This window comes from Chelonia mydas, chromosome 1 (assembly GCF_015237465.2).
Source record: "Chelonia mydas isolate rCheMyd1 chromosome 1, rCheMyd1.pri.v2, whole genome shotgun sequence".
Classification (NCBI taxonomy): domain Eukaryota; kingdom Metazoa; phylum Chordata; order Testudines; family Cheloniidae; genus Chelonia; species Chelonia mydas.
In genome coordinates, this window is record NC_057849.1 from 292720646 (window position 1) to 292742071 (window position 21426).

Below are 21426 nucleotides of genomic sequence, written 5' to 3' on the forward strand. Positions count from 1 at the left end.
TTGCTCCAACCCCTCAGACAGAGACAAACACCTACAAGATCTCTATCAAACATTCTTACAACTACAATATCCACCTGCTGAAGTGAAGAAACAAATTGGCAGAGCCAGAAGAGTATCCAGAAGTCACCTACTACAGGACAGGCCTAACAAAGAAAATAACAGAACGCCACTAGTCGTCACCTTCAAGCCCCCAACTAAAACCTCTCCAGCGCATCATCAAGGACCTACAACCTATCCTGAAGGACGGCCCATCACTCTCACAGATCTTGGGAGACAGGCCAGTCCTTGCTTACAGACAGCCCCCCAACCTGAAGCAAATACTCGCCAGCAACCACACACCACACAACAGAACCACTAACCCAGGAACCTATCCTTGCAACAAAGCCCGTTGCCAACTGTGTCCACATATCTATTCAGGGGACACCATCATAGGGCCTAATCACATCAGCCACGCTATCAGAGGCTCGTTCACCTGCACATCTACCAATGTGATATGTGCCAGCAATGCCCCTCTGCCATGTACAGTGGCCAAACTTGACAGTCTCTACGTAAAAGAATAAATGGACATAAATCAGACGTCAAGAATTATAACATTCAAAAACCAGTCAGAGAACACTTCAAGCTCTTTGGTCACTCGATTACAGACCTAAAAGTGGCAATTCTTCAACAAAAAAAACTTGAAAAAACAGACTTCAATGAGAGACTGCTGAATTGGAATTAATTTGCAAACTGGATACAATTAATTAGGCTTGAATAAAGACTGAGAGTGGATGGGTCATTACACAAAGTAAAACTATTCCCTCCCCACCTCCACTGTTCCTCAGACGTTCTTGTCAACTACTGGAAATGGCCCACCTCAATTATCACTCCAAAAGGTTTTTTTCTTCTCTCCTGCTGGTAATAGCTTACCTTACCTGATCACTCTTGTTACCGTGTGTATGGTAACACCCACTGTTTCATGTTCTGTGTATATAAATCTCCCCACTGTATTTTCCACTGAATGCATCCGATGAAGTGAGCTGTAGCTCACGAAAGCTTAAATAAATGTGTTAGTCTCTAAGGTGCCACAAGTACTCCTTTTCTTTTTGCAGATATAGACTAACACGGCTGCTACTCTGAAACCTAAGGTTATTCAGCTTCCCTTCTGTAGGAAGCTCTGAACAGGCTGCAAGGAGTAACAGACCATAGTTCCCTTTTGCAAACAGAACTTGGCAGAAAAGCAGGAGGAAAAGTGAATACCAAAAAATAGAAAATGGTGCAAAAATCAGGGGGGGGGCGGGAGAGAAAGACGAGAAGAGCTAAGAGAAAATGGAAATGAGCACCCAGAAACAGAAGAGATGAAAAAAAGGCAGATGAAGTAAAAGATGGGATGGAGAGAGGCAGGCTAAAATGCAGCCCCACTTGTAGAGTTGAGATGAACATTTAAGTGCTTGACGCGGGCTTTGATTAGCATTGGATTAATGTCCAGGATTATTGTGATACTCCCCAGGGGTACCCAGGGTTATGAGGCACTTCACCAGCACCTTTCCTCTCTCTGAATGAAGCAGTCTTGTCTGTGCCTGCTGCAGCTCAGCTCTCCGAAATCAACAGCCTCTGGCAACACTCGCCCCTGCCTTCCAAGCCTCCATAGACCTCGCGCTCTCAGTTCAGTTTAGTAATAGGGCTCACACCAACCCTCAAATTCTTGAAGTGTTCCCTCTAACACCCACCCCCTATCGCTGAACGCTCACAGAAATTACCAGAAAGCTGTCCCCGAAAGAACAGTGTACACACAGCTTGATAGGTACAATTCAGGATTAGGTCCTTGATAATATCACAGCACTGAGATATACATTTATAGTGAAAATCATAAGTTTATCATCAAAGATTAAGATTCAAGAAATACTGAGTAAGGATAACTGAATCAGAAATGGTGACGTAGAAAACAAAAGGGTATAACATGCATTTCATAAACTAAACTTACTTTAACAGGCTAAAATCCTTGTCTAAAATAGTTTTATCTCATCCCAAAGCCTATTTGCAGAATTTTCAACCAACCCTGGTTGAGATCCTGTTCTCATAAATGCAATCACACTGCCTGATTATTTCCTGAAGTGCCAGATGACAAAGTGCTTTACTTGTCCCCTTGTTACAGTCCAGTAAACCTTTGAAGTGTACCCCCAGATAAAACTCTTTTCCCCCGTTACTTGTTTTTCCTGTTGACGTCCCATGTCTCTCTTTTTTTTATTAGCATTCAGTTCAAACCAGTGATGGGAGGCCCACTGTGAAAAAATATACAATGCTTAACGTACATCTCAATTTGCTAGATGGACAAGCACTCCTGGTCTGAAACCTCTGTGCTGGTGGCTCATACCTCGATACAGACTCTCAGGATATATTTTCAGTCTATATACATAACTTCTTAAATATCATCCACACATATATCTCACAATTATGAAGACCAGTATGACATACGCTTGTATTAGATACTTTACAGGACATTCTTTATGGATAAATACTATGAAAGCAGTGTTTCAGTTGTGGTGAGTTGTGAGGCCTGTTAGGAATTGCTGACACAGAGTACTGAACCCTTTGCCAGCCGGCACCAACGGGTCTCTGTGTCACAAGAATGTAATCTTTGTTGTACATTCTCTAGGGCATTCTGCATCATTGTTTTAGAGGGTTTTTATTGCAAAGTTTTAAGCATTATAAAGAATACAAAGCTTAAAAAGAGAAAGAACTACACAGTGTTAACATTAGTGAGAAGTCATTTAATGCATTACAGAACTTACCAAACAAACGCTGATGGAACAGGAATTTCCCAGCTATCAATCCTGTGAGAACAGCAAGTAGCCATAGAAGCACCTTCAGAAACCTCCAGCCTCCTCCTCCAGGGTATTTATTTGTTACAAACGAAAAGCAGTTGCCAACAACAATAACATTAGCTTCTGTTTGACTGTGAGATACTGGATCCTCAGCAAATATTAAGAAGTTACAGAAGATCACCAGGTAAGCCACAACTAGGCGAGACCAGGGGTGCTGGAAGTAGTAGCGGAAGCCTTTATCCATTCTCAAATACTTCAGTACAATTGTTTGCCTGTGTATAAAAGATATCAGTACATTGTTATACACACCAATCAGCATGGAATTCGGAAGCTGCCTAGACATTTCAAAAGTCAAACCACTTTACATTTTCAGTGATTTACTTTTGATATTCTAGACTAACCCAGTGATAAACAGTTCCAATCAAAAGCTGTGTTAGAACCCAGGCAAAGAAAAATTAAGACTTGCTGTTAGTTTCAGCAAAGGCATGCTATACATTTTAGCACACCATTTTTATTTTTAAAATGTCTACGTTCTTATTAAAGTACAACTACATCACAATTAACATGGCACATGAATATGGGTCAGCACAAAACATGTTATATGGCACTTGAAATTCATAGTGCCCGTCTCATGCATTCAAAAAGATATAGCAAAGCCTCCAAATCTTTCATCCCTCCTTCTACCTCTTCTTTGACACACATACATAGGTGCTGGAACTATGGGTGCTGGCGGTGTTGCCACACCCCCTGGCTTCAAGTGGTTTCCATTATATACAGGGTTTACAGTTTGGTTAAATGGGTCTCAGCACCCCCCACTATACAAATTGTTCCAACACCCCTGCACACATACACATAGATCCCAGGCCTACTACTAAATCTACTCCATCACCTTTTTCAAAAGAACCTGGACTGAGTCCGCATGAAAACCACATAGTCCATTCTCTTATCACCTACGAGATTTATAAATGTCCCAATAACAGCACCGGAGATTACTACACATGGAGGGCCTGACCCAAAGCTCATTGAGATCAATGGAAGTCTTTCTATTTACTTCAATTGGTTTGGGATAAAGGCCATAATGAAATGCAACCTTACAAGCAGGGCACTCCCATTTCCTGCACTTCAAAACAACTTTGCATGAATACAAGAACGATTCTAATTTTGAAATGTTTACTTATAAGAGCACAGATTTTTATTTTTTTCCCCAATGTGGTCTGTTTCAGTGCTTTTCCATCTACATATTTGTCTCTATGTAAACTTTTCAGAGTGTAGGTTCATTGTATATTCATGCTGACACCAAGCCAGGAGTGCAATAGAATACTACAGTTGTTCAAAGCAACCAGACCAGGGTGGGCAGGCTGGGTGGAAGGGGGAGTAATCCAACAGTTCTTTTTACAGGATGAGCATTTAAAAATATAGTCTACATGACTGAACAAAAAAAACCAGTTTTTTGCCAGTGTCATACAACCTGGAAAAAAAAATAAGATGCTTCTTGAAAATGTTTACGGCATAATACTTGTTTCAATGACAAAGGTCTCTCTGATAAGTATAGCTCTTTATGTAGGCACTTTTTAAAAAAAAAATCAATATCTGATTTTTCTTTTTGTCAGATTCCTATATTACATTCAGTAAATATTAAAAACAACAGATTCCATTTACTAGTCAGGGCAACAATGTCAAACTTCATATAAAACAAAAATTTTATTAGAGAAAGCACAAAATATATTAGTATGTTTAAAAGTTGCTTAGCTAGTACAAGGAAGTATGTGATCTTTGGAAGAACTTTATGAATTGAAGAAAGTGACCTGAAGTGGGAAGTTATTACTCAAACAAGCTAAGGACTTTAGCAAGGTCACAGACATCAAGAAACCAAAGATACCTTTAAGACTATAAAGTCAGTACATTCCTGTCTTCTTTTTGTGCTACTGTTAGCATGAAGAAAAGTCGTAATTATTCTATTCAATTAGACATCTTAAATTTAAGAGGTGGGTGGGCAAAGACAAGACAATTGTGTGTCCACCCAATATTTTAGCCACCAGGTTAACCTAGAGTTACCAGATAGCAAGCAAAAGCATAGCTGACTGGACATTATTTGGTCACAACAGGAACCAATGCTTTAACTAGTTGCATTAGGTTAGAAAATAAACAGAAGAGTGCTCTTTGCATCTAGCAAAGGTTCCGAAATTTGGGGATAATTTTTAAAAACACGTGTGGACTGCAGCATGCTCATTTAACCTATTTTATTTCCTGGGCAATACAAGAATTTGGCTTTTTTTTAAAAAAAATCTTTTTAGAATTAATAAGTGGAGCTCGTTAAAACCGACTGTCTCCAACTAAAACAGAATGCGGTTTGTTTATTAGGGAAAGCAGAACCTGACACCGTGACAGACCCACCCACGCGCGCGCACACCCCCGCTTCCGTGCCTGCTTGGGAAGAATCCTGCCAACATCATACGGGCAGAAGAGGGGCTGTAATCTCCCCCGCCGGGGGTGTCACGCGACTGGCTGCAGCAGCCCCCTTCCCCGCGCCAAGTCCTGCCCATCGTCAGGAGAAATCCCGCTGCAGTGTGGCCACAGCCGCTGCGGGGCCAGGCTGAAGCTCCCTCTCGCCCACGGGTGGCGCGGGGGGGGGGAGCTGGCCTGTTATACGCAGGGACAAATGCAATGTACTCACCGAGCTCGGAAGCCACCTTTTGCTCTAGCTGGAAACGCCTACGTGAGCCAGGCTCCGGCGCAGCCAGGGCGCTGCTGTCACGGTGCTATAAATACCAGCCGCTGGCTGGCCCGCGTCCTCCTGCTGCGCCGACCTCACAGGGCCTCCCTCCTTGCCAACAGCCTGCGCAGCGCTCGCCCCTGGAGCAGGCGCCCGGCGCGGGGACCCGCTCGCTGCCTGCCCAGCCGGCTTGGCAGCTGGGCTCCTCTCGCGCGCCCACCGCCCAGGTCAGCAGCCGGGCAGCTCCCGAGAGGGGGCCGAGTGAAGGACGAGAGCCGACCGCACAAGCAGGGGTGCGCGGCGGGAATCTCATTTCCGCCGCTCGGGGAGAGACGCGGGATATTTCCCGGCCCTGGCCTGAAGGAATGCGGCGGCCAGAGCCGTTTGCGCGTGGGGCAGAAAACACGCGTGGACGCTTCCGAGTTTTACCGGGCGGGGTCAGGTATCTAGGCGCCACCTGTGCAATTGTAGGGCTCCATTCTGAGCCTCCTGCGGGGACTGCTTGGACAGCGTTTCTCTTTGTTACACAGTGCCAGACCCTCTCTTCCCCCAGGAAGATGTTGGAACGGGGAGCCGGTGGCTCAAAAGCAATTATGGGAGGGCAGGCAATGGCTCATCAGGCCCCATGGAGATGGGTTCCCAACACCCATTTCTGGCTGCTGAACTCCAACGTTGCACAGGATACCCTTGTATGAAATCTTACACATGGGTGGATTATTAACCCTTTTAGGGGCACGTTCTGCGGCACCCCTAGAAAGCCCAAGGGCAGTTTAAAATGTGGGAATAACAACAGTGGAGACCCCTCTCTCAAGAGGACTCAGCAAGCCCTAAGGTTGCAAAGCGGACCTCTACGGCAGTCCCATGGGAGGGAGATTGTCAGCAAGACAGGGACACGGTCAGCATGGCCATGAATCAAAATCATGCATTTAGTGGGAAGCAGTGGTGCACATCCATTACTGCTGTATTATTGGCTGAAACCTAGCTGCATAGCAGTGTGGCTGGGTGAGATTGCCCGACTCTTTATTGCAGATATCTTCCCCAGGATTTGATCCTTAGAGCTGGCACCCACAGATAAGCTTCTGGAATGCTATCAGTAAATTTGCATTGTAACATAGATAGTAATGCATAAAGCAAGACCAGTTCTAGGGTCCCATTATTTGGGGGGGGGGGTGAAAGTGGGTATTTTGGGGACCCAAGATGTCACTATTTAAAAAAAAACAAACCATCTTCCTGGAGTCCAGGAGCTAGTTAGTTAGATCCCTGGAAAATACCAGATTTTAAGACTTTAGGAGAGTAAAATTTGGCCACTGTGTCAGTATTTTGCTGTGATTTATAATTTTGGCATCTCTGAAAATAATTTGGGGGCTCTTTAAGATAGTTTTGGGGGGTAAATATCTCCCATTGGTAGTGCTGGGCCCAGAGCTGGTCTTACCATGAAGCGAACTGTGGCAGCCGCCTCAGGTGCCAGACTGTGGAAGGGCGCCACTAGGATCCAGAGTGTAGAAAATGGTGTCTGTTGCTGGTGCATATGTATTCTCTCTGCTCTAGATGCACAGAGATGGTGGAGTGCTGTGCTGGAGGAAGGAGAGCACAAGAGACATAACAGGCAGGCAGGAGACAAGGTGAGAGGGAATAGCAGAAAGCAGCAGGAGCTGCAGAGAGAGAGAGAGAGAGAGGGGAGGAGGAGCCTCTTAGGAGGAGGAGCCTGGACTGATTAACACCAGCTTCTCAGGGAGCTTCCTGTTTCCTGCTGCTTTCCTGAACCCACTTGAGGAGAACAGGCAGTCAACTGAAGTAGTAGGAGCCAGTTAGGCCCTTGAGACGCTGATATCTTCCCTCACTCAGGCCCTGCTACCAGCCTGTTTATTTGTCCACTTCAACTGAGTGTTGAGAGCCACTACAGCTGGCACAGAACAGCAGTCATGAGTGAAAGAAGAAAACGCGCCTCTGGAGCAGCATTCAGAAAAAGAAAGAAAGCAAAGGAAGCTTTTCTATCTAAGCAGGAAGGAGCATTCCTGAGATACATAAACACAAATGTTCATGGTGAGCCTTCTGGCCCCAGTGAGGATGTGAGTGGTGAGGAGATGCCTGATCTTCCAGTTAGTGAGAGTACAGGTGACCTGACAGCTACTGCAGCATCCATATCTCCATCTCAAATGGATGTAACCATGCATATTCCTGAAGAAAAGTGTAGATCAGAGAAGAGTGTGGTGGAGGCGCAAGAAACAGCTGCTGCTGAGTTTAGTTCCTTAAGTCTAGGTGATTCAGGACTGTGGACCCACTTGAGCAGTAGCCTGAGGGACTTCCTTGTACTGCATGGGCCACAGCAAGTGAAAAACTTCATGTTTCCCAAAGACAATGAAAATAGAAGTTTCCATCCAACACATTACTGGCATGAAATCCCCAGTGGTGACAAAGTGGAGAGGCCATGGCTTATGTACTCAAAAACCCAAAATGCTGCATACTGTTTTTGTTGCAAACTCTTCCAGTCTAATGTTCCAGTCACATTGGGTTCGACAGGAACAAAGGACTGGAAAAATCTGGCTAGAAATCTGGCATGCCATGAGAAGGCAGCAAATCACCAGAGAGCATTCCATAGGTGGAAAGAGCTTGAGATGAGACTAAGGTTAAAGGCCACCATAGATGATCAGCATGCAGAGAAGATTGCATCAGAGTCTCTTTACTGGCAAAATGTTCTGAAAAGGCTCATTGCCATTTTGAGAATTCTTGCTACCCAAAACCTTGCACTGCGTGGCACTTCAGATCAACTGTATGTACCAAACAATGGAAACTTCCTTAAAATTGTGGAGCTGATGGCTGAGTTTGATGCTGTACTCCAGGAGCATCTAAGAAGAGTCGCCACCCAAGAAATGTACACACACCACTACCTCGGAAAAATGATTCAAAATGAGATCATACAGTTACTGGCAACAAAAGTCAAACAGAAGATTGTGGCATATCTGAAGTCAGCAAGATATTACTCTGTTATTCTGGACTGCACACCTGACATCAGCCATACAGAACAAATTACTTTAATGGTGCATTTTGTAACAACAACAGAACCTAGTGAAAATGTCCCTGCAATGGTGACTGTCGGAGAGCATTCTCTAGAATTTATTGACATTGATGATACTACAGGAGCTGGTATGATAAATGTGCTTCTTAAAAAGCTGGAAGATATGGGAATTGCAATAGCTGACATGAGAGGTCAGGGCTAATGGTGCCAACATGAGATGTAAGAACAGAGGAGTGCAGAGAGATAATGGTGCCAACATGAGATGTAAGAACAGAGTAGTGCAGACACAGATCCGACCCGCGAGCTTTTTTTGTCCCATGCAGTTCTCATTCATTGAACTTGGTGGTCAGTGATGCAGCATCAGCTTCTAGTGAGACTGCTGAATTTTCTAATGTAATTCAAAGCGTCTATGTATTTTTCCCTGCATCAACTCATCGATGGCAAATTTTGAAGCAACATCTGGGAACATCCTCTCTGACACTGAAACCACTGAATGCCACACGATGGGAAAGTCTAGTGGAGGCGATAAAGCCTATCAAACACCAGATTGGAAGATAGATGATGCCATAGTTTCCATTATGGAGGATAATGCTATGACAGGAACTGTTCATGGGAGAACAGTGGCAGAGGGAAATGGATTCACCAGAAACATACATAACTTCAAATTTCTTTGTGGCTTAGTGTTGTGGCATGACATACTGTTTGAAATAAATGTTGTAAGCAAGAGACTCCAAGGTGTTGACCTTGATATATCTGGAGCAATGGAACAACTGGACAAAGCAAAGTCATACCTACTGTCTTACCAGTCAGATGAAGGATTTCAAAACATTCTGAAGAGTGCACAGAAGTTGGCAGAGGAACTTCGCACTGAAGCTATTTTCCCACCCATTCAAGAATACAAGAGTCACCGAAGAAGAAGACATTTTGATTACGAGGCACAGGATAATCCCATAAGAGACCCCAAACAACAATTCAAAGTTGAATTCTTTAACCAGGTACTAGATTGTGCAATACAGTCAGTTGAAGAACATTTCATGCAGCTCAAGGAACACAGCAGTGTATTTGGGATGTTGTATGATATTCCAAAACTCCTCACTATACCTGAAGAAGACCTACACCAGCAATGCAGGGCACTAGTGACAGTGTTGACACATGATGACATGCGTGATATTGATGCGAGTGATTTAGGTGATGAACTAAAAGCCCTTTCAAGATACATTTCAGCAGGATCAACTCCAAAGGCTGTTATGGAATATATGTGCACAAATAAGATGACCACCCTCTTTCCAAATGCTTTTGTTGCTCTGTGCATACTTCTAACACTTCCTGTAACAGTTGCCAGTGAAGAACACAACTTCTCCAAGCTGAAGTTAATAAAAACATATCTACGCTCCACAATGACACAGGAGAGGCTGGTCGCCCTTGCAACCATCTCAATAGATCATGAGCTGGCCCAGACTGTGGACCTTCAGGAAGCAGTTCAAATCTTTGCAACCAAGAAGGCATGGAAAGCACCACTTTGATTATTCAAACAGATAAAAATGCCAGTGTTTACTATTGCAGACAAGAAAAGTTACATTTGCTGTTCAGGCGTTTGAAAGTTAAGTGTTACTTAAAATTTTTGAACAAGGCATTTTAAGTTATTAGTTCTCCTTTATTGGGGTAGGTAGCAGAGCAGTACCATGAGAGGAGTAGAACAGGAAGAAGGCAGAATTGAGACCTTTCAAAGTTTTGGCTCAAGCGAGGGAGCATGGGGGCGTCATTTGAGCTCCCCGCCTCAGGTGCCAAAATGTTGTAGGCTGGCCCTGGCTAAGCCTGGTATAAAGTATTTGAGGCAAGGTTTAAGTTCCCTGGGCATTCCTGATTTTTTTACTCCATCACTTTGCAATCTTAAGATTATTTTACTGTAAAGGGAAAGTTCTTTTGTTTTTTAAAGGAAACATAAAAACAAAGAAGTGCCATCATATATAACTATTTACTAGCCATAACTAGAACACTGCATACAACCCAATATATTCACAGGGGGATTCCTTGTGTGCGAACATGAAAGTGTGTATTGGAGGGGAAGTGCTCCCCAAAAAGGCCAGATCATATTCTTCCTGCACTTACACATTAAAGTTAAATTCCATTCAGCTTACTTATGCACATATGTGAAGTACCCACAGAACATTCATAGGTTGTTATATTAAAAACTAACCAGTGGGCATGGACAAACTAAGTTTAAACTGCTGTAACTCAGCCCAATGAAAAACTAATTTTCCACAGAATAGCCAAATGCACATCTTTGCCATATATATACACATACTATCTCCTTACCAAATTTCATATTTCCAACAGCTCCTTTTGGGTTGCTATTATTCTTCAAAAAGAAATTGCAAAAAAAACAAAACAAAACATCCTCACAGGAATTGGGTTTTTTTTTCCATTCCCTTTGTTTAAAAAACAACCTGAACCATTTTTGCTTATATTTTCATAACTCTGAACAAATGGGACAAATTTCAGCTCAAAAGGGTAATTTGACATGTTTATAAATTATCTTTTAGAATATAAATACTTATGCAGCCTGAAGTGTAGGTCTACAATTTTCTTCAAAGTAACCCAGATTTAGTGGTGCTGAGAAACACAGCCCTGAAGCAAATAATTTCAGTAGACAGGAATACTCTGGTTCATTGAAAAATGAGGTTGTCTATGGTACAAAAATATAAAATACAAAATTCCATTACAAAACTGTAAACAGCTAACTAAGTTGCCCTTTTTGGCCACCAGTCAAAATCAGTTAGTCAAAGCTATAAAGCAGGTTGAATCAAGATGATGAGTCATCTTGACAGCCAGTAAGGCTAATTTTAAAATGGTTTCTCTCACAAGTATTACCAGCACATGCACCTGACTAAAATAGGAGTAGTAGTGTGGGAATAATCTTTTCACATTCAGTTGCCAGCAGTTTGAGGCCATTTATTTTATTGCAGTATCAACCACTACAAAACCAATTTTTTACCTAAGTCAGGAAAAACAGATTTCCTGTGCATTGGTCTGTAATTTTCCCTCTGAAAGCTCTTGTGAAAGAAGCTGCTGTCTCATTCAAATATAAATCAATTCAGAACACTGCATCTTTGCAAGTGGACAGGTTTAAAAACACACACACACACACACACAATGTATAGTAGTGGTCAGGCTGCAGATCAGTAGTTATAGGATTTATATATCACTCGTACTATTTTAAAACAATGCATAAAGGAAAGTGCATACCAAACACAAACTTATGTACTTCCTATGGTTTCCCCTATTAAGGATGAAGCCTGCTCACCTCTAGAAGGACCAATAGGCAGCAGGACTATTGCAGTTCCACTAGACAGTGTGGGAGGCCAGGAATCTGAGAGGTTGTTCTGAAGGAGGAAGAGAATTCCATAGCTCCCCATGGGATGGAGCCAAGTGTCATGGCAGCCCACTCAGTGGGAGCACATGGGGTTTTATATAGGCCGGGTGTCTGACTAGTTGGTCTACAAACTGTGCATATATGCTGTCCACAAAAAACATGAAGATACAAGTGTGGTTGCCAGCAGCTACTACTTATAACCTATGGACTCCAAGGAGTGGCTGCACAAGTGATTGGAAAAAGCAATAATCAATTTACTTAGGATTTGTTCTACAAATATGAATTTTATTCAGTCCCTCAAAAAGTGCACCCCTAGGTCAAAAAATTCATATGTATGGCTTCAGTAGACAGGCCTCATTTATATCCTGAAACTACATTCAAGGACATCAAAGTTATCACCAACTTGATAACAGGAGGGACATGAAAGCAGTTATACATTTTTATATATAATATAAAACAAATGGAACAAAGGGAAAGTTAATAGCTTCTAATTTATATTTATTGCTGTGAATTGTAGACAGTTGATAAAGGAAGCAAAAGGTCACAAGGCGAACTCTATGGCCAGCAGAATTAAGGACAATATGAAGGAGGGTTTTTTGTAATTACACAGGAACAAAGGAATCTTATTAGTCCATTACATGAGGGAAATGGTGTCATGTTCTGGGGTGCAATCCAGGCCAGTAGGGGGTTGTGTCCCTACCTGCCTTATAACCCTAAGTGCCTCAAAATGCTCTGTTGCTGTGGTTCTCTTGTCTGCACACTTCCAGCTAGCAGAAAAGCATGCAATGAATGTCGTTAAGCAGATCTGATTCCAGCAGCCTGCTTGTTACATCCTTGCAACACTCTGACCTCGTCCAGCCTCGTACATCTGGCAAGATGACCCTGACAGCTCACAGTTCTGAATTTTCCCAAAATCATGTGCTCTGCAAGGTCCAGCCCTCTCCTGGAGCATTTAGAGAGAAATTAAGGGTCTTTTGGTCCTTTAAAGATACAGTACTCAGCAGTTTGCCACATTAACTGAAGTTAACATTTGTTTTAAATCAAACACAGCAATGTGTTTGATTTAGATTAAAAGTAAAACAAATATATTAACAAAAGGAGATAGGATTTTAAGTGAGTTCAAGTATAAAAGATAGAGTTAGAAATGGTTACAAGCAAAGAAAAGCAAATAACACGTTCTAGAAGTTAAGACTTAACAAAACAAGCTACAGCCTTTGTTCAAGGTAGTTTCCTTAGTAATCTACCTCCAGCAAGATGGCTGACCAACCCCTCTGGTCAGGATTTCCCACAAAAGTCTAAAGTGCTTGGTTCCTTTTTCTTCTTAGGTAAAACATAACTTAGGTTTCTCTGCCCCTCCTTTTATAGCCCAGTGAACCTTTAAATGGATTCTTCTGAAGGTTATCTCCCCGCAAAGAAAGTCCATTCAAACTGTGAGGAAGGCACATGGAGTCTCCTGATGAAGGAAGTTTCAGCATGAAACCAGCATGCTGGCTTCTTCCTCCACTGGTGTTTGCTAACATGCAAATTGATCTATTTCTTGCAATCTGATCCCTCTGTTGCCTTGATGGTTCTGTTTACATTCTATTGCATTCCCAATGCCTCTTAATGTACTATGGAAATACCTTCCAGGTGGCTGACCCTCATTCCTTTGTCTAGCGTGGGGTAACTTTAGCCCTGCCTGGCAGACACACTTTGCTAACAATTTCCACTATGTTGTAATTTTAAATTTGTCCTCCATACATACAGCACACATTAATATTCATGATCAGTATTGTATTAGCTTTCTATGGAGATCTTACATGACACCTTTCAGATACAGGTTTTGACGTTAGTGGGAAATATGCGTGAAATAGTGAATGGATTTGCAGAAATGGGTTTCCCTAACTGTGGAGGGGCAATAGATGGCACACACATTCCAATTTTGGCACCAGACCACCCTGCAATGGAATACATCAATAGGAAGGGGTACTTCTCCATGGTGTTGCAGGCACTTGTGGATCAGCGTAGGCGTTTCACTGACATCAACGCAGGGTGCATGACTCACGCATCTTTCGGGAGCACTGGCCTGCTCAAGAAGCTGCAAGCAGGGTCTTTCTTCCTGGACCAGAAGATCACCGTAGGGGAAGTCAAAATGCCCATTGTGATCCTGGGAGACCCTGCCTACCCCTTAATGCCATGGCTCATGAAGCCATACATGGGGCAACTTGACAGCAGCAAGGAGTGGTTCAACAACAGGCTGAGCAAGTGCAGAATGACTGTGAAGTGTGCATTCAGTCGTTTAAAAGCCCACAGGCCATGCCTGTATGGGAAGCTGGACATGGCCAATGACAATATTCCTATGCTTATAGCTGCGTGCTGTACGCGCCATAATATTTGTGAAGGGAAGGGTGAAAGCTTCACTCCGGTCTGGACCACAGAGGCTCAGTGCCTGGAGGCTGAGTTTGAACAGCCAGAGACCAGGGCTATTAGAGGGGCACAGCACGGAGCCATAAGGATCAGAGATGCTTTGAGGCAGCAATTTGAAGCTGAAAGCCAGTAATATTTGTTGCTATGCTCGGGATTGCAGTGCTTGTAATGCTAGGAGGTGATTGGTGCACATGATGCAAGAAGGGGCCTTAACAATTGTATGTTGCTTTGTAGTGCTCTTTTTGCTTTCACTTAATAGAATAAAGATTGCTTTCAAACAAACACAATCCTTTTATTGAAAGACAACAACCAGAGGAGAGAGACAAAACGAAAAAATTCATCAGCAGGGAGGGGGATGGGGCAATGGAAGGAATAGGGGAATGGAAAGTCTCAAAAGGAGGAGAGGTCCCGGGACAGCTACAGATTTGTGTATGTCCAGGGATCATACCCAACCTTCTCCTTTGGAGTACGATGCAGTTCAGATTAAAATTTGAGATTTTAATGTAGTTTTATGTGAGTTAAATCAGTCAGCTGGCAGTTTTCTGCCCCCCATATGTGGCAGTATCCTTACAGAAACTATTGAATGTAAACTGATGAAACTAATACTTGGCATAAAACATTCAAATAGGAACGAGAGATACATGTTTAAATTAACATCTAAATTGCAATGATGAACTACAACAGTTTTTCCATACATAGGCATGTGCATCTGTCAGCAGGATAGAAAGTAATGCCATAACAGAAAGAATGGGCTAGAGCAATGTTTTTCAAACCGTGGGTTGCGATCCAGTACTGGGTCACAGCACGTAAGGCACTGGGTTGCCTTGCTCTGGTCAGCGTTGCTGACCGGGACATTAAAAGTCCCATTGGCGGTGCTTCCCAGCTAAGGTGGGCTAGTTCCTACCTGTTTCAACACCGCGCTGCACCCTGGAAGTGGCCAGCAGCAGATCCGGATTCTAGGCAGGGGGGGCCACAGGGCTCTGCGCGCTGCCCCAAGCACTAGTTCCGCGCGCCCAAGGCGGGAGGGGGGGGGCGGTGCGTGCGGGTGAGACTCACACGCCTCCGCCTAGGAGCCAGACCTGTTGCTGGCTGCTTCCAGGGCACCGTGTGGTCCGCAGTGCCAGGACAGGTGGGAAGCCTGCCTTAGCACCCCTGCTGTGCCGTTGACCAGGAGCAACTGGAGGTAACCCCATGCCCCAATCCCCTGCCCCAGCCCTGAGCCCCTGAAACCTGGAACCCCTTCCTGCACCCCAAACCCTTTATCCCCAGAGCCTGAACCCCAGCCCAGAGCCCTGACTCAGCCCTGAGCCCCCCAAACATGGAGCCCCTCCTGCACCCCTGATCCCTACCCGAGCCTGCACCCCCAGCCCAGAGCCCTGACCCCCCCTTCCGCACCCCAACCCCATGCCCCAACCCTGAGCCCCTCCCACTCCCCTCATCCCCAGCTCCATTGCGTCAACGGGCATCAACAATTTTCTTCAACTGGGTCCCCAGAAAAAAAGTTTGAAAACCACTGGGCTAGAAAAACCTTTGCCCTGTAACTGATATTGCTGCTAAAAACAGCCCAAACATGAGATTATCTAATGTTTTCATCAAGTACTTTGGCAACTGATTAACTTTGTGGCGTGTTTGAAGCCACTCTACCCAAGCATAGTCTACAGATCTATTACTCCAGTTAGTAAGCATTACAGAGTATTAATTCCTCTCCTTATTAGAAAGTTGTGAAGTGTTTTCCATTTTAAGACTGAGACTTGATTCCCTCCTCTAGCTCATCTTAAGTGCTCACTCTCCTTATAGTGTGTATGATAAACACCCATTTTTTCATGTTCTGTGTGTATATAAATCTCCTCACTGTATTTTCCACTGAATGCATCCGATGAAGTGAGCTGTAGCTCACGAAAGCTTATGCTCAAATAAATTGGTTAGTCTCTAAGGTGCCACAAGTACTCCTTTTCTTTTTGCGAATACAGACTAACACAGCTGCTACTCTGAAACCTGTAATTAAAGGGCTACACGGCACCTTCAACGTCATCTGTGCTCTGCTGCCAGTGGAGAACATCGGACAAAATGTAAAGTTCATCAGACAAGCTATTTCGGAGATGAAGTTTTGAACAAATAATTGTGGCTTATTTAATGGCAAGTCCGCCAGTTGTTTTGTGTGTGAGCGTGATAGCCTCTTACAAATAGCTTGGCAGCCAAATGTATTCCAGGTAAGTGCCCTTGACGGGGTTTTCGTTCAGAGGCTGAAGTACTTCACTAGGGAATTGTTCGCTTCAGATGCACTGAAATCACCATGGCAGCCTCCAGCAAACCTCCCAACGGTCTGATGGACGCTTCACAGTTGCACCTCTGGCCCTGGTGCTGTGTCCCAAAGACTCCTGCCTGTGCACGGATCGCTTAGCCCCCCCCCCCCGCCCCGCCCCGCCCCGCTCCCAACCCCGGGCAAGCCCCTGCTCCCCCCCGCCAGCCCCGAATAATCCCCCACTCTAGAAACGCTCCCGCGGCTGCCCGCCCCGCCGCTCCGGCCCCGTTCCCTAGCGGGCGGGCTCGCTTTCCGCCTGCAGCGCCCGCCGTCTCGGGCCTCTCCCCCGCCGGGGCTGCGAACGGGCCCCGTGCAGCCCAGGGCGGGCGCAGACGCCAGCCGGGGGAGCGGCCGGGGATATTCGGGAGCCGTCTGGCCGCGTGGGGCAGGCGGCGGGGAAGCGGCTGGAAAGAGACAAACCCGCCTCAGTGCGGCGCGGCGCGGGTGTCCCAGGGGCGGCCGCGACACGCCCTGGGCGGGAATCGGGATCCCCCAGCTCCCGGCCGGCCCGCCCGCAGCTCACGCCAGGAGCCGGCCCCAGTCCCAGGGCCCGCCCGGAAGGAGCCGGGCTCCCGGCCGCTGAGTGGCGGGGGCGCGTCACGTGCGTGTCCCGGGCCAGCCTGACCCCCCGCCCCCCAAGCCCGCCGGTTCCTGACCAAGGCGCAGACAGAGCCCCAGCGTCGCGTCCCGGCTCCATCGCAGCATGTCCCACCAAACCGGCATCCAAGGTACCGGCCTGGGGCTCCCCAGTGTCCCTCTCCCCCCAGCCTCTCGCCTCTGCACCGGCCCTGGGGCTCCCCAGTGCCCCTTCCCCCCCCCCCCCCGCCGCCTCTGTACCCCGCCGGGGATCTCCAGTGCCCCTTTCTCTCCTTCCAGCTTCTACAGCCCCCCCCGGGGGCTCGACAGTGCCTCTTTCCTCCCCCCAACCTGTGCACCCCCCCCGGGCTCCCCAGTGCCCCTCCCCCCCCAGCCTCTGCAGCACCCCCCCGGGGCTCCCCAGTGCCCTTTCCCCCAGCTTCTACACTGCCCCCTTGTTGCTTCCCCTAGCGTCTGCACTGCCCCTTCCCTTTTCCTCTCCTCTTTTCCTCCAAGCTGCCTTCTCCCTCATCCCACTCTAGGGCTTTTAAACTGCCCCTGCTCTCCTGGGGGCTGAACTGCGTGGTCTTCCCTCCCTCCCCGAAACCTTGAAATTGTCCCTTCTTCTGTCCTTATCCTTCTGGGTTAGAGACCAGGCAGAACAAGGTCTTTGTTCGTAACAAGCCACCTGGGCCCTGACTGTGATGCTTGGGTCCTCTGTTATCCTTTACCTAGAGCATGCATCTATGATTGATTAGCAGTCTGTGGGGCACCCAGTGGCCCCAAAACTGTGGGGCAAGGTGAAGCACAGAAGGGCACAGTATGTTTTGTGAATAATTGTACGAACCATATAGCTGGAAGGAGGAACATAGAAATGCAGGGCTGGAAGCATCCGGAGAAGTCATCAAGTCTAGCCCCTGGCGCTGAGTAGGACCAAATAAACCTAGACTATCCCCGACAGGTGTTTGAGATGGCTGGGAAGTGATCAAATGTTTTAGATGTAATCTGATGATTTAGAATAGCTGGTGAGTTATGGCTTCTCTGCTCCTTCCTTGTGCCCCCGTATAAATTGATTATTTGCTCCCTGTTGGAGTAAATCTGAGTACTTGGCTTGTGGCTGATATTGTGTTAATTGGATGTTTTATGTTAAAACCTCTTTTGCAGACGCTTACTGTATCCATAGGGGAGTTAATGAGATGTTCAATGTATTTCAATGTCTCTGCTTTTGAGGAATTCATTTTCTGTTTAAAAAATCCAATTTATATTTGATATTGCTTTTATTTAGTTCCTTTGTCTTGTTGGAACATGGGGCAGGCAAGTTTAATAAGATAAAATTCACATCTTCAATTCAGGCATCAATTTTAACCTGGCTGCCATCTTTTAGATTTTGGTCTGCATGGGACAAAGTCTCATGGCATTATGACATCATAACTTTTGAGGTTGTTGCATCACAGCTTTATCTGGCCAATACAAAATCTTACTTTTTATATTGCTAGCCATACTTCTCAACCTTTGGATGACCAAGACCAGAAGTGTCCCTGGGGGAAAAAAAATTAGTCTAGTTAGTTGTGTATTGGATTGGTAACTGGAAGAAATAAAACCTCCCTGTTCAAAAAATTTGAAGAGAGGTAGGAAGTCTCCTCAACCATTGATGAAAATAAACTGAAACATTTGTATGTGAGCATGGATGATAGCATAGTTAGACACCACATATGCACCTGTCTCTTTGATCTGGACATGTGACTAAATCAAGACTTTGTTTGTTTCCTGGTTTGGTAGTAGGCTTCTATGGTGCTGTAACTATGGTTATATTGTGTGATTACTTGGGAAGGGCAATGTGCACAGTTCTGCAGTAAATCCTATAAATAAATTGATTTAAATTCAGCTATATTCAACAGAGTTGTTAAGATTAGAATTGTGGTGATAGACATTTGGCTGTGTGTGTGTGAGTTCCCTTTGTGTGCTGCCCCAGCCCTGCACAGACAGCTGGCACGGCAGACCTTGAGAGAACTGCCCAATGACCACAAGATCTGTTAAGGAACGAAGGCACCCAGCCAGGTTTATAGTCAACGAAACACTGTACAGGTATCCCGCAGACTCTACCGGACCACTAATACATGTATGCCCATAACAATGGACCAGCTCAGTGAACAGCGGGACTTTCTGTTTCTCCTTAGGCCAGACAAAGATACTCCCTCTGAGATACATCTTTATACCCCGATACAAACAAGTTAGTACTGTCCCTCTAACATAGTTAGTTACTGCCCCCTGACGTGGCTAGTTATCACCCATCAGCTTGTACGTATTGGTTCGATCAAAACATCTCTATTACGTAGTGTCATCCTGACTGTATCTTTTATGAGGAGTCAGTGTGTTCCTGTTATCCTTGGGGAATTATTTTGTACCATCCTTGATATCGGGATGTGTTTGCGTGAGCTCTCTGTGACTAGCACTTCTTAGGAATGTGTATTTCTGCAATATCAGCCCTATTCTTGCCAGATTCTGTGAGCAGGTCCTGCCTCATAACAGGCCTCTGATACAAGGACTTATGTCTCCGGCTCTCTACCTACTACTAGAATAATCCTCGCAGGGTTCAAACACAGTCTTCAACATGCTTGTATAAATGAATTTGCCATCTTTCCTTCATATAGATGTTAATGATTTTAAAACATGTTTAACTACTTTCATGGTATAGTTTAGTAGTGTGGATAGGGCTATAGAAAAATAATAGCACTGGAAGTGGTGAAATCCCACTGTTTATCTTGATGGGGTAGATTTGAAACCTAATTATGACTACTTAACACCTGCATATTAATCACTTCAGTTCTGAAAATGAAACCACAAGCATCCAGTTAGTGTGCCTTCTACTGTTGCAGACCTCATTACAGTAGTTTTTTGATACTATAGGTATAAACAAAGATCATTTGAATTTCTCTGTGGGAAAGTGGAGTAACAGACCTTCTCCTATTTCCTTCCCAGTGGCCAGCAGGCTGTGCTTGGCAAGGAAGAATGAAAGAGACCAAAAAGCTGCTTCTCACTTTCAGCAGTTAGGCGGGGGCAATGCTTCATTGGTTTACATGCAATTTGCATTTTGAAAGTTATTTTCACAACCATTAGGGCTAGAGACTTTGAGAGAGATTTTAATCTAATTTACAGTGACTTTCAAAGTGAGTTGAAAGTCTAACTGCAGTTAGTGCCTCAAAAAATCTCCCCCTAACATTTTTTTAAAATGCAGACGTAGATGGTAGAGCACAAGGGAAAAACCCTCCAGGGGAATGAAGCTGCCCCAGTTCAACCTCAGATCCTTATAATACACAAAGATATACCAAACATTCTGGATGATCTAATCAATCATCTATAAATTAATTCATTTACAAAAATGATTAAAATGTGACTTTGCGAAGTATATTTGAGTGTGTAAAAAGATGCAACCAACAAGCGCTACAAAGGAAATTTAGAGGTTAAGACAGATGCTTCATTCTAAACTTGTCCTATTATGAAAAGTGAGGGACTGAAAATTGTTATCAGACACATACTAGTGTGAGGTAGATATGAAAGATGAAAGGGAAGCTTCATCAGTGGTACTCAGGGGCCCCTAGGAAAGACCAACAACCAGATGCTAAAAATATCCACCTGTATGCTTTTTGGGGTTCTCTTTTACGCATACGGTGACCAGATGAAACGGAGAAAATATTGGGACACATGGGGGAAGCAAAAAAAAAGAAAGAAAAGCTGCTGGAGCTGCCAAAGCAAAAAAAAAAAAAAAACAATAAAAAACGCCGGAGCGGCCAAAGCCGCAATATCGGGAGAAATGGCGTCCCGACCGTTCATCGGTTGGGACGCAGGACAAAGACCTAAAAATCGGGACAGTCCCGATTTTATCGGGACGTCTGGTCACCCTATTTACACATCACTCTTGCATTGTATCTAGCTAGTAGGCAGTTTATAAATTTGAAAAGTATATACCTGAGCCCGCAGGAATCCTGAAGCTATTGCTTTAAGAGATGTAACATAATCCATCTCCATGGAGTATTAACTGAAACCTAAGAATGATGACGTAAATGTCAGCATTGTTAACTGTTTTATTGCTGAGTAAGGAATACAGGAAAGAGAGATAATTGTTCAGATAGGGTTGCCAAACCTCCAGGATTGGATTAAAGATTCAAGAATTAAAAATTAATCTTTAATTAAAGATTGTCCTGTGATGAAACCTACAGGAATACGTCCAACCAAAAA

The 21426-nt window shown here is 44.7% G+C and overlaps 2 protein-coding genes across 6 annotated transcripts in view; one reads left to right on the top strand and one right to left on the bottom strand.

Annotated features, from left to right (window-relative positions):
• Positions 1–5999, bottom strand: part of TMEM117 (transmembrane protein 117) — a 326549-nt gene extending 320550 nt beyond the window's left edge. Inside the window, exons 1-3 of one of the 2 annotated variants that reach the window (XM_043548908.1) lie at positions 5546–5987; positions 5479–5506; positions 2772–3076 (exon numbers count right to left, since the gene is read on the bottom strand). In XM_043548908.1, coding sequence (XP_043404843.1) covers positions 2772–3048 — 277 coding nt within the window. In that variant the 5' untranslated portion in view covers positions 3049–3076; positions 5479–5506; positions 5546–5987. Of the gene's footprint in view, positions 1–2771; positions 3077–5478 lie in introns of both variants that reach the window. The other variant, XM_043548914.1, reaches the window with a different exon arrangement.
• Positions 6000–16949: 10950 nt separating this feature from the next.
• TWF1 (twinfilin actin binding protein 1) overlaps positions 16950–21426 on the top strand; it is a 57722-nt gene continuing 53245 nt past the window's right edge. Inside the window, exon 1 of one of the 4 annotated variants that reach the window (XM_037887919.2) lies at positions 16950–17342. In XM_037887919.2, the coding sequence (XP_037743847.1) occupies positions 17318–17342 (25 nt within the window). In that variant the 5' untranslated portion in view covers positions 16950–17317. The remainder of the gene's footprint in view (positions 17343–21426) is intronic. The other 3 variants (XM_037887947.2, XM_037887936.2, XM_037887926.2) reach the window with 3 other exon arrangements.